Source organism: Halichoerus grypus, chromosome 7 (genome assembly GCF_964656455.1).
Source record: "Halichoerus grypus chromosome 7, mHalGry1.hap1.1, whole genome shotgun sequence".
NCBI lineage: Eukaryota > Metazoa > Chordata > Mammalia > Carnivora > Phocidae > Halichoerus > Halichoerus grypus.
In genome coordinates this window covers 70,727,578-70,738,934 of record NC_135718.1, presented here as the reverse complement: position 1 = coordinate 70,738,934, position 11,357 = coordinate 70,727,578, and the positions used below count along the sequence as shown (strand labels likewise).

Sequence of the window (11,357 nt, the reverse complement as noted above, 5' to 3'; positions counted from 1 at the left end):
GGGCGGCACGTCACGGAGATGTTTCTGAGCAAGCTCCCCAAGGCTCAGTGATCATGCAGGGTCTTTTTCATTTTCTCTTCTAAAACTCCCCAAATCGTGTCCTGTGTATACCATTTAAGTGCGGTTTCTATAAAGGAGTACATATACAGTGTCTACGTGGAGGAAGGCTTTCCTTGATATATAAAAGCATAGGATTGCAACCAGCTATGACTTTTATTGATTTCAGCTTGTAAATTTAAAAACTCTCCGATTAATTTGACAGAATCTGTTCATTCGGGGTTTCTCGGTTCACGTCCTGGGCTTTGCAGACCAGGTGACTACAAATCACAATGCACTTGCAAAACAAAATAACTTCTTTTACAAATTGTATTCTCCATTAGCTGTTCCCTTCCAGAGAAAGGCTTACAAACATTTGCGACACCGGATATCATACTCTTACAAAAGGTAGAAACATTTACTGTAGCAGAATACCATAGTAACTCACTCTTAAGTGTATTATTTCCCTTATTTTATTGTAGCAACTCTTCGATTCTTTAGTACAAAGAGAAATCAAAAGGAAAAATATCTACAATCTTGGGTTAAGAAGGATGCTAAGATCTGGTGACTAAACCGTATGTACAAGATATAAACATATTTATACTTGTATGTACACAGTTAACGGTTGCCTATTCATTATAAATAGTAGGTTTAAGTTAGATTCTACAAAAATAATGATTTGGGATGGGCACATGCAAACAGGTACACATAAACTTATTTATAAAACACATCTCTATGCCTCTCTCTTTTACTTTTTTTGGCCCTTAAATATAATGTTGCTATTTAGCCATCAGCTAAAATGATTTAAATGCAAATCCCAAAGTCCCCAATCAAAAGTATAAAATCTGCTTCTACCCCCAGCAGCACCCTTCTTCAAGTATTCCTTACCTCTTTGTAAAGTCTAGGTAATTTTGTCACATGTGAATTATAGGTACATATCTCATTTCTTCAGATATCAGTCCTCCAGAGTAAAAGCTTGCTTTGTTCCATTATTTTGTGGGTCTTTTTGTGGTGTTTTTTTTTTTTTTTTTTTGTAAATATTTCAAACAGTAGATATTTGTTAAAAGATCATCTTGGCTTCTACATTCTCATACAAATAAACAAGACAAAGGCTCTTTCTCCCTGCCCTGACCCTGGTGCTCTGGGGACAAGGCGGCAAAGCCCTCAGTTGCCCGCGGAGCCATCGGGGTGGGCCGAGGACTGCGGGCCCACAAAAGGCTCGTTCTGCTTCCGATCCTCCTTCGGGCCGGCGGCCTGGTCGGCGATGGATGAGAAGGACAGCTGGTCGTGCTCTATGATGTGGACGCGATCCTCATCCTTGTCCTTCTTTACGTAGAACATTTTTCTGAATTTTTTCAGCTCGTGGAGCTCACAGAAGGTTTCCAGAACTACCAACATGGCAATGAGGCCAAGTAGGAGGTAACCTGAGTGAGAAGAAAGACAGTGTCTCAATGGGATTTGAGTCACGGATGATTCCAGTGGAGACACAAGAGTGTGCTGATGAACCAATTCCCTGCCACTTTCCGAATTTCTAGGAACGTTCGGAGGTCCGTGGCTCCAAGAGGGACTACCCAGAGAAAAATGAAGAATGACTTAACTTTCTACAACCTTGGGATTATTCCAAATCAGGGTGTAATTTCTGAGAAAACAAGAAAAAGCTGGGGCTGACGTGGCATTATAAAGAGAAATACCATCCTGCATTCACCGTTCCCCAAGAGTGACCTTTAGGGAGAGGGCTATCCACCTCTGCTTCATAATCAGCTGCTCTCAAAAAGCCAGTGACATGTCGGGGTGCCTGGGTGGCTCAGTCGGTGAAGTGTCTGCCTTCGGCTCGGGTCATAATTCTGGGGTCCTGGGATCGAGCCCTGCATTGGGCTCCCTGCTCAGCGGGGAGTCTGCTTCTCCCTCTTCCTCTGCTCTCCCAGCTCATGCTCACTCTCTCACACCCTCTCTCTATCTCGAATAAGTAAATAAAATCTTAAAAAAAAAAAAAAGCCAGTGACACGTCCTAAGAGTTTTCGATTGTCATGAGCGCTCAGAACAGAGCTTGACACCTTCTTAAGGACTCAATACTTTTATCAGTTTTTCCACTAAACAGTAAGAAGTATAACAGTAGAAATTACAGTTTAAGCTAGATAAAAATCCCTCTAAGAATGGATGCTGACGTGAAACCGATCTTTGTGTGGCGATTCGCACTTGCCCGGGATCCAACTGCACACTAAGCTGTCCATGATGGGACAGTCATTTTGGGGGCACGTGGACCATTCACTGATTAATTCTACCAGCTTCTTACTCCGAAATATAAGATAACGGGTGGATTCAGGTCACATGCTATTCCTTGAATTCAGTGATGAGACAGTAGTGGTGATTTTAAGTCAGTTCCAACACATTTAAAATCAGTTTCCGGGAAATAAAAGATTCATCATGGAAAGGAACAGGGTAGTGAAAATGAAAACTAAAAATAAGAAAAATCCCAATTTCATGGCCCAGTGGCAAAATGCTTGCAGAGGATTTTCAGAAAATAAGTGAACCAGCTAGAATGAGCAGCATAATAGGAACAAGGAGGCTGATTATCTCAAGAATGCAGAGAGACACGGTTCTAGCATCTTTAGAATTTGGCTATTAAGTTTTGATGATAACACGGTATATTTTAGAAATAGCAATAACGGGTGCTTGGGTGGCTCAGGCAGTTAAGCATCTGACTCTTGATTTCGGCTCAGGTCATGATCTCAGGGTCCTGAGATTGAGCCCCATATCAGCTCCATGCTCAGTGGGGGTCTGCTTGGGATTCTCTCTCTCCCTCTCCCACCGTGGCTTGTGCACGGGCGCGTGCGCTAAGACAGATAAATAAATCTTAAAGAAATAGCAACGACATTGTTGGACTAGTTGACAATTCCCTTTCTTTTCCTTTATCCAGTGTTTAGTCAAGCCCTTGAACGCTGACAAAAATACCCATGGGGTTTCAGGCAAAAGCTGTGGGATTTTAACCTATTCATAATCGAATACACTTTCGGAATACTCATTTGCTCCGTTCAGCACATACGCTCTGGAGGCCACCTAAAAAAAGCTGGTTCACACTGTAACAAGTGTTAAGATGATCTGCAAGGATTTAGCATTATATGAAAAATTGAGGGAGTTCAACAGTTGGGCAGAATTTATGAGACGACAGTGAACACAAGAGACAAGTAGAACTAGAAAACACAATCGCAGAAACATCCAACTTCTTGAAGTCCTAAAAAAACTAAATTAAAATAAGGAGGTAATAGTTTACCTAATACATGAAAAAAGAAGTTGAGATAATGTTGATCGGAGCTACCAAATCTGCAACAAAAACACCCCTCAGGCTACTGGCCCACACCATCCCGTGAGGGCTGAAACCATTAATGCTCAGATCATTGCGGTGAGAGTGGGAGAGTGGAAGCCCGGAACGCCGTTTGGAAAGCGCAGGCTCAGTATGTTCTGTGCGTCACAAGGCATATTCACTTTGGGCCAGCAATCCCACTTCTTGGAAAGATATCCAAGTAGAAAAAGTATAAACATATACAAATACAACTACAGTGTCGTTTATAACGTCCCCAAATTGGAAGCAATCGAAACAGTCAACAACAGAGGCCTGGTTAGATTATGGTAGAGCCAGTGCTGAAATCTTCTGTGGACATTACAGAGAATTATGGTAACTGGAGGAAATAGGAGCTCGTGCTTGTAACTATTTGGTAAACATTTCTGGAACTTGTATGGTAGCCAGGCACTGTTTGAAGCACTGGGGTTTATGACTGAGGCCTCTGTCCTGGGTGAGCCCCTGGTTTAATGGAAATGTTAAAATATACATAATTCAACTAAGCATGCTGTCAGGTTAAAACTATAAGACAGGTCCAGGACACAGCATCTGACTGCCTGAGTATCTACTATGCTCTCCCAGGAAACGTGACATGAGCTGAATCTTGAAAAATTCTTGAGACGGCAGAAATGAAAACTGTGTATGTATTATGATGCAAAAACTAAGAGTTTCTTGAAAACAGATTTCTACGTTCTCCATATCCATATCCAATTCAAAAAAAATTGTTTAAAAATTATAAACCACAGGCCATCTGAATTTGAATGCCTACTTTCCACACACAAAATTCCAAAAATCGTTCACATATATTCTAACTTCTCTGAAAAAGAACCAGATGGACAAATGAGATAAGCAACTCTTTTAAGATTTTCCTGGCAAATTAAAGAACACGACTGATAGTAACAGGCTACATCCTAGCCCTAGTTTTCTGGAACTTAAAATAGTTAATAAAAACAGCAAAAATTTTTTTAATTAAAAGGTGGTAATCCAGTATATTCTATGTGGTGCATTTTTACACTGTAATTTATAATGCCTATTACGTTATTAGTAAGAAATTGATCATTAGTTGTTAGTAAGAAATTGATCAGCAGTTTTAAGGTACCTGGAAAAATTAAGTCTCAGCAGTGAGATTTTTGCATAAAGAGCTTGAAAATTTATCAATCAGGGTTTTTATGAATGACACTATTCATTGGTAGGCAAAGTGGGGCATGGAACAGCAAGAGAGGCCAAAGGGGGTGGGGTCCGGGAGCCCCGATACTCACACGTGATCCCAATCTTATAGAGCTCTCTGAATTTTTGATTGTAGCCTTCTCCAGGAACGTAATCCCCTAGGCCGATGGTGCTCAGGGAAATGAAACAAAAATAAAAGGACTCGAGGAAGTTCCAGTCATCCTCCAGGATGGAGAACACGGCTGCCGGGATGAAGAAGAAGCAGGAGACGGTGACAAAGCCGAGGAGAACGGCGTGGACGATGGCCACCACCTGCTTGGAGAAGCCCCAGCGCACATGGAAGTAGAGGACAGGCCTGCGGGTGACGTGGATGGTGACACGCTGGACCACCGCCGTCAGGAACAGGAGGGTGAATGGAATGCCGATGACCGAGTAGATGATGCAGAAGGCCTTTCCTCCGTCTGACAGGGGCACGGTGTGGCCATAACCTGCACGGAGGAGGAGGTAAACTGAGGTGAGGAGGAAGAGGGGGGCAGAGTATACACCTGTAAACACATGGCTGCCTGCTGCCCGCCCCTGCCCCCCTCAACCTAGGCAAAGAGTCAGACCTCGGGTCTGATACTTTAAAGGCTCGATCACAATATTTCCTGCAACAAAATTCCACAGAGGATGTTACTGCCCTTGATGAAATCGGACCAGATCTTTCCCACACATCAGAGACTGGTTTTGAATTCACCGTCAGGCTGAAATAGAAACTCTGTGTGCGAAGGGGCTGGTGCTGCTCGCTGAGACCAGCCGGGCAAACGAATCAGAGGACACCAGGCTGACGCCCCCTCGCCCTCACTCCCCGCAGGGATCCTCGTTAGTACCAAACACCAGTCTACACTTGCGTCCAAAACAAACCATTCATGGAATGTTCTGACAGGGGTGGCCGAACTGTGGGCAGGCGAAGGAGACTCGAGGAATATACAGACATGGCAAAAGAAGAAAAATGAAGATTAAGGCACACCAAGCCGCAGGATTGAGATTCCTTTTATTTGCTCAGCTACCTGGCTAAACGGCATATTCAGAAACCATAACTTCTTTCCCCCTTGTCATTTCCCAAGGCTCCAAGATGCGGTAAGTTCCCCCCAAGCAAACATTAAAAAAACACATTAGGCCCCAGTGGTCCAAACATATGTCTGTCTGACTTTCTACTAGATTTGAGTCACTCCCAAATTAAGCCATTCAACAGAGTCTTCATCCAACAAGTACCAGCAAGAGGGAAGCCAGGCGGCTGAGGCTCTGCGTATGGTTTTTAAAGTTTCACGAGCACTTCATCCTAAAAGGCCTAACATGCCCCAACAAGTCAGTTCAGGAAAAAGCCAACAAAATGCATGTGTGTGTGTGTGAAACTGGATCCTGAAGAAGCCTCACATACACGATTATGATTGAAACATGATTTCAAAACCTGATTTCTACAACATAGCCTCCTCCTTAAAAAGAAACAACCCTGAAAACCCTTCTGCTTAGGATCCCCAGATTCTCGGCTTTATGACAGTTCGTGGGATAGGGCCCAGGGATGGGTGGTCAGTAAAAGCTTCCCCGGGGGTTCCCATGCAGTGTCCACACAACAGTCGGGGGAGGCCCTTGGGTGATGAATGAGCTACAGGGAGTCCCAGAAATCTGCCAAGATTGTTTGCAGCGCGTACGTCCCCATGTGCCTTTTTCTGGGACGAGATTCTGGAATCTTAGATTCTCAAAAGGGTGAAGAACGGTTGTTCCGAGCAGCTGTTCCTGGCATGCCGTGCCGGGTTCTGGGCACGGCTGCGAGGGAAGTGGGCAAGTCGGAGCATCCAGAGAACAGGAAGGAGGCGGACGGCAGGGCCAATGATGCTCTCGCCACAGAAGGAAGCAGGAGAAATTCGGCTCTTGACTCGTGAGGCCCGAGTAAAGCAGCCATGTCGCCGGAGCCAGGGGAGAGGCGAGGCATCAGGAGGGATGTTCTTGTGGTCAGAGATCTCTGGAAAGGACATTTCACCTGACCGTGACAAAGCCACTGGAAAGCGATCGTGAATCTGGTGTCAAAGTACTAGGAGACCACAGAGCTCAAGCAGGGACACCAGGGAGGCCTTCCACCATGGCAGGAATTTTGGAGAGGAGTTGAACCAGCCGGACTCGAAAAAGCCTGTAAGTCCATGACTATTATGCTTTGTGGTAGTATTTTTATAAACTATCTTTTCTAAATGCAGAACACACCGATTTCCTGTGGCCCACCTCTTCTGTGCCATCTGCTCCAATAAATTACATGATTTCGGTTCTAGCAGGAAAAAAAAAGTAAACAAATGTCTACTTTTAAAATATTATAGGATATAATTTCTACTCTCAAATGACAACAGCTCTTTCCATGAGGGTGTTAACTGACGCTTCACTGACTAAAACGTTATCTCCGAGCAATGGCGATAATTGTGACAAGACTCTAAGCCTCCCCCCTGCAGTAATGCATTTTTATGCCAGTAATACGTTCCCACTAAGAGATTTAGAATCACCAACGTGTAGATCACTCACCGGAAGCCTGTTTCTTCTCCTGAGGTTACACAGATAATTTTGGTTAATGGAAAATAAAGTGTTAAATTTACATTCCATTGGTACTGTCTACACTTCCGGTGCGGGCCATACTGGGAAAACTAGCCTCTACGCAGGGTGCACAGCAATTCTTTTGCAATAGACAGCCCTGAATGCATCAGATGGAAAACTTCAGTGCTACTGAATTTTAATGAAGTGGTGAATAATTTACTCAAGTTCAGTCAATTGAACCCCCAGATGAATCACGAAGCAAAGCTCTTATTTTAAAATCTTCTATTAAAATCCATTACAAACCATGAAGAATAGAGCAAAATATTAACAAACCTTACCTATTTGGTGTTCTTTACATTTTTCTAAGGCTAGTCATATAATTCCGGGACACTGTAAGAGTACATGCATCATGGGGGGGAGGGGTCGTACTAAGGATAGTGTCCTAGGAACTATGGCTTCCCAGCTGGCTACTCTAACTACAACAGCTAGCTAACCTCCAATCTGGGGCTATGCCATGCTGGATCGGGGCCTTCCGGTTTTTCTGGTATTTAAGTCCTCCTGAACAAAGTCCAAGACAGAGAACCTTTGTGGGCTCCTATTCAGATCATTACAGCAAGTCACCGACTGGCAACTTCTTCCCACGTATCAGATGTTTTTGAGAGAGGTGCAGTTTATTGCTACACTTCTTGTTGTGATCCTGCACATATAATACATATTGTCATTTATTTACATTATTTAGTATGATCTAGTACAACATATACGCTTTCCGTTAAGTTAGCTTGATACCTGATTAAAAACCATCTACAAAAGAATCTCAACCTCTGAAGTCAACGCCAGTAGAGATACTGAAATAAATTACAATGTTTCCTCTCCTATAAAACAGACTTTAATTTGCAATCCTGGGCTTTCACTTACTTGTTATCCCTCTCCCGCTGGGCTGTGAGCCCCTGATGGGGAGGAAATCATGTCCTCCTCTACGATGAGGCTCTCCAGGCTCCCCAACCACGGTGCCATCCAATCCACAGGAGCAAGAATGCTGGGGTTGTGACTTCAAGTCTAGGAGGGCCACAAATTCACTGTGGCAATTAATAGGCTTCTGGTCACGCTGACTTTGCTACTTTCATCGTTCTCTTATGCTTGCAATAAATTTTTGTTCCATGGTTTCAGTACGTGGTTAGCTTCTGGACGCCCACACACAACAGGTCTTCACAGTTCCTTGTTTTACTGCAGTACTTTTCAAAGACTCACACGTGGGTAAATTGGTTCATCCCTTCCATCCCGGTCATCGACAGGACAGGGAACGTCTGGCTTCTCTTACTTTGCTTACAATGGAAGTTGTTTACGAGGGAGAGAAGACTCAAGGGGAGTCTGAAGAGACTGAATAGGAATATTGGGAAAAACGGAAAGAGGCTTCCATTCCGTGTGTGTGAGGAAGGAGGCACGGAGGGCGAGAGGTGACAGCAGGAAGAAGTCACAGGACATGCAAATGCCTATGCTTTCCTAGGCATCACCGCTTTCTGTCCCATTCATTTAGTACTTTTCAAACACTTCTTGTTGCTTCTGCTCCATCATGGACGGTTTCTCGTTAACATCCGGGGGGGGGGGTGGGGGTGGCAATGGCCTTCCTAGTTAGGACACTGCTAGGATTCTTTACCTTAGCGTGGCCATTCTGAGTGATGTGCCCCATTAATACCCTGCAGTTAAAAACTAGAGGATCCTAGCAAATGGCCTGAATGTCATAGACGGGAGCACCTTGCACACGGCAGTATTGAGAAAGAACAACCAGAGAGGGTGACTTGGGCAAGGGGCACCTGCCGTGCATCCGTCAGTCTGGGGAGGCCGAGAGGTTCTGGAAAGGATGTAGGTGAGCTCAAAATACCCAATAAAAGCAGCCACTGCTTGTTGCTTGCCGTGTGTGTGCTGGAGTATATGCAGAACTGTGAATTTCATGACAAGATTCAAATCCAAGAGTTACTATTTCTATTTTATAAAGGAGAACTTTGAGTTTCTGAGAGTTTAGACAATTTGTTCAGCCAGAAAAATAATGAGAGCCCCGAATCTTTCCACTGTGCCACCTGGATCAGTTACGTGGTGCAAAGGCCAACGATGCTTCTCAAGTCAACTCAAGTCCTGACCTTCTTTCTCAAGGGCATGTAGCCAAGAGGCAGTGTTGGCCATCACTGTAGGAGGGCACCATGTCCTTCTGGTGGCTCCACGGAGCTGCCCAGGACATGAGACTCAGGAGAGGACAGGAGCGGGGGAAACAGTGATCAAGGTGGACAAAGGACGGCATGGCTGTCACACAGTGATGGCAGGGGAATGCAGAGCCTGCGTATTGCTGCAGGTATCGGGGGGCAGGTCTGCACAAAACCTACCAAGGGCCAGAGAACATGAGCACAAGCCGGGTGAGCCCCATGTCCTGGAATTCCGGTTTAGAAACGACACGGAGGAACCACCATGGTGAATGGCAGGGTCATCAAGGGAGAAAAAGATAGAACAGTGTCCTCCAGTTATGAGAGAAAAACATGAAATCATAACAAATCGGAGGTCACCCCAGAAAGTGGAGTCTCTGAGGCAGTAACTAAGATCAGAGGTATCAGCACAACAGAAGGTCCAATAAAATTCTTACCTTCCTGTTCAACTGTTAAACTCACATGTTGATAATTCCATTTGCAATCCCTGTTTGTGAACAAACATATCATTGCAGAGACACCAGTCAAATAAGGCAGGACTGGTTATATTCCAAAGAATGTAGAATATACATATAGAGAGAATTTATCATGTAAATATCAGGCAAAAGTAAAAATGATCAATTACCCAATGTCTAAATACATTTCACGGTGAAACTTTCAAAGAACACCAGCGCAGGAGAAATCTCCTTCCTTGGCCACCCATCCCTTGGTTCGATCCCAGTTCTCCCCTGGGGACATTACTGCTAGGAATTTGTAGCCAAAAGGTCCTGAAACTTTTCTGAGGATTCAGATATATACATAAATGCTTCCAGAAAAACACGGTTTTATTTTGGTTTTGTCACAAACAGTATACCACACGTATTGCTGCTCTCCAATTGCTAAGTTTTCTTTGAAGAGTATGTTCTGGAGATGGCTCCATGTCGAACCGTGAAGACCGACCTGTTCTTTAAATGCACATTCTCCACTATGCTAGCACCCTAGCCTATCTAACCATCCCCCCCAACTGGTGGACGCTTAGGGTGTTTCCAATTCTTCACTATTGGTAATATCAGGTCAAAGGCAGGTTAGGTGTCCGGGTCCCTGGTGAGAGTGTAACACGGCGGATCTCGTGATGCCTGTGATCCCCCTGTGTGCTACACGAATGTCCAGCTCAGAAGAAAGCTCATTAGAAGAAACCTAAAAGTAAATTCTCGAATGCACTCAAAATCTACCAGCTCCCAGAAGAGGCCATCCTAGGAGTTCGCACACCCAGTTCCTGGGTGGTGTCTGCACAACAGTGCTCACTTTCTGGCACAAGTGTGCAGTACGCAGACTTGCAGGGAGAACTGGCCCTCTGCCCTGACGGTTCTCCTACCCCTCCCTTCCACCTGGGTGCATTTTTATGTGGGTACGGTTTTTGTTTCTTGCCCTGGCAACACCACTGTAGTTTTCCTCTCGGCCTTCCAGAGTCGACATAGACTCTTTCACATATAAACAACTCCTTTTGTTCTGATGATTCTGACTCAACAGGCAGTTTTTCATTGTATTCTACCTGTTACTGGCTGTCCCGAAGTACCCAACCAAAAATATTTCATTTTTCTCATATTAAACTTTAGGTAAAGAGTTTGGCCAACTTAGGAACTCCTAATATGGATGCTTTCTTTCCGAAGCATTACCAATTTCCTGCAACTCTAATATGTGTACTTATTCATTCTACGCCCCAAATAAATACTGCTTCTCCATCTTTTAAAATTTATTTTCATTTATTTTTAAAGATTCATTTATTTGAGAGAGAGAGGGAGAGGGAGAGAGCATGAGTGGGAGGAGGAGATGGAGAGGGAGAGAGAAACCCATGCAGACTCTGCACTGAGCGCAGAGCCCAATGCGGGGCTCGATCTCACCACCCTGAGATCATGACCTGAGCTGAAACTAAGAGTCGGATGCTTAACCGACTGTGGCACCCAGACGCCCCTCTCCATCTTTTTTTAAAGACATATATCCCTGCAATGTCTTCTTTCACACCAGCCTCTGAATAATTCTTGCAAGCCAAGATCCCCTATGAAGCCCTGCTTCACAAAACTGAAATTCGG

General features: G+C 44.4%; 1 protein-coding gene across 1 annotated transcript in view; it reads right to left on the bottom strand.

The window, feature by feature from the left end:
* Positions 1–1,016: 1,016 nt before the first annotated feature.
* KCNK1 (potassium two pore domain channel subfamily K member 1) overlaps positions 1,017–11,357 on the bottom strand; it is a 45,717-nt gene continuing 35,376 nt past the window's right edge. The window contains exons 2-3 of the mRNA XM_036108659.2: positions 4,633–5,028; positions 1,017–1,460 (exon numbers count right to left, since the gene is read on the bottom strand). Coding sequence (XP_035964552.1) covers positions 1,201–1,460; positions 4,633–5,028 — 656 coding nt within the window. The 3' untranslated portion in view covers positions 1,017–1,200. The remainder of the gene's footprint in view (positions 1,461–4,632; positions 5,029–11,357) is intronic.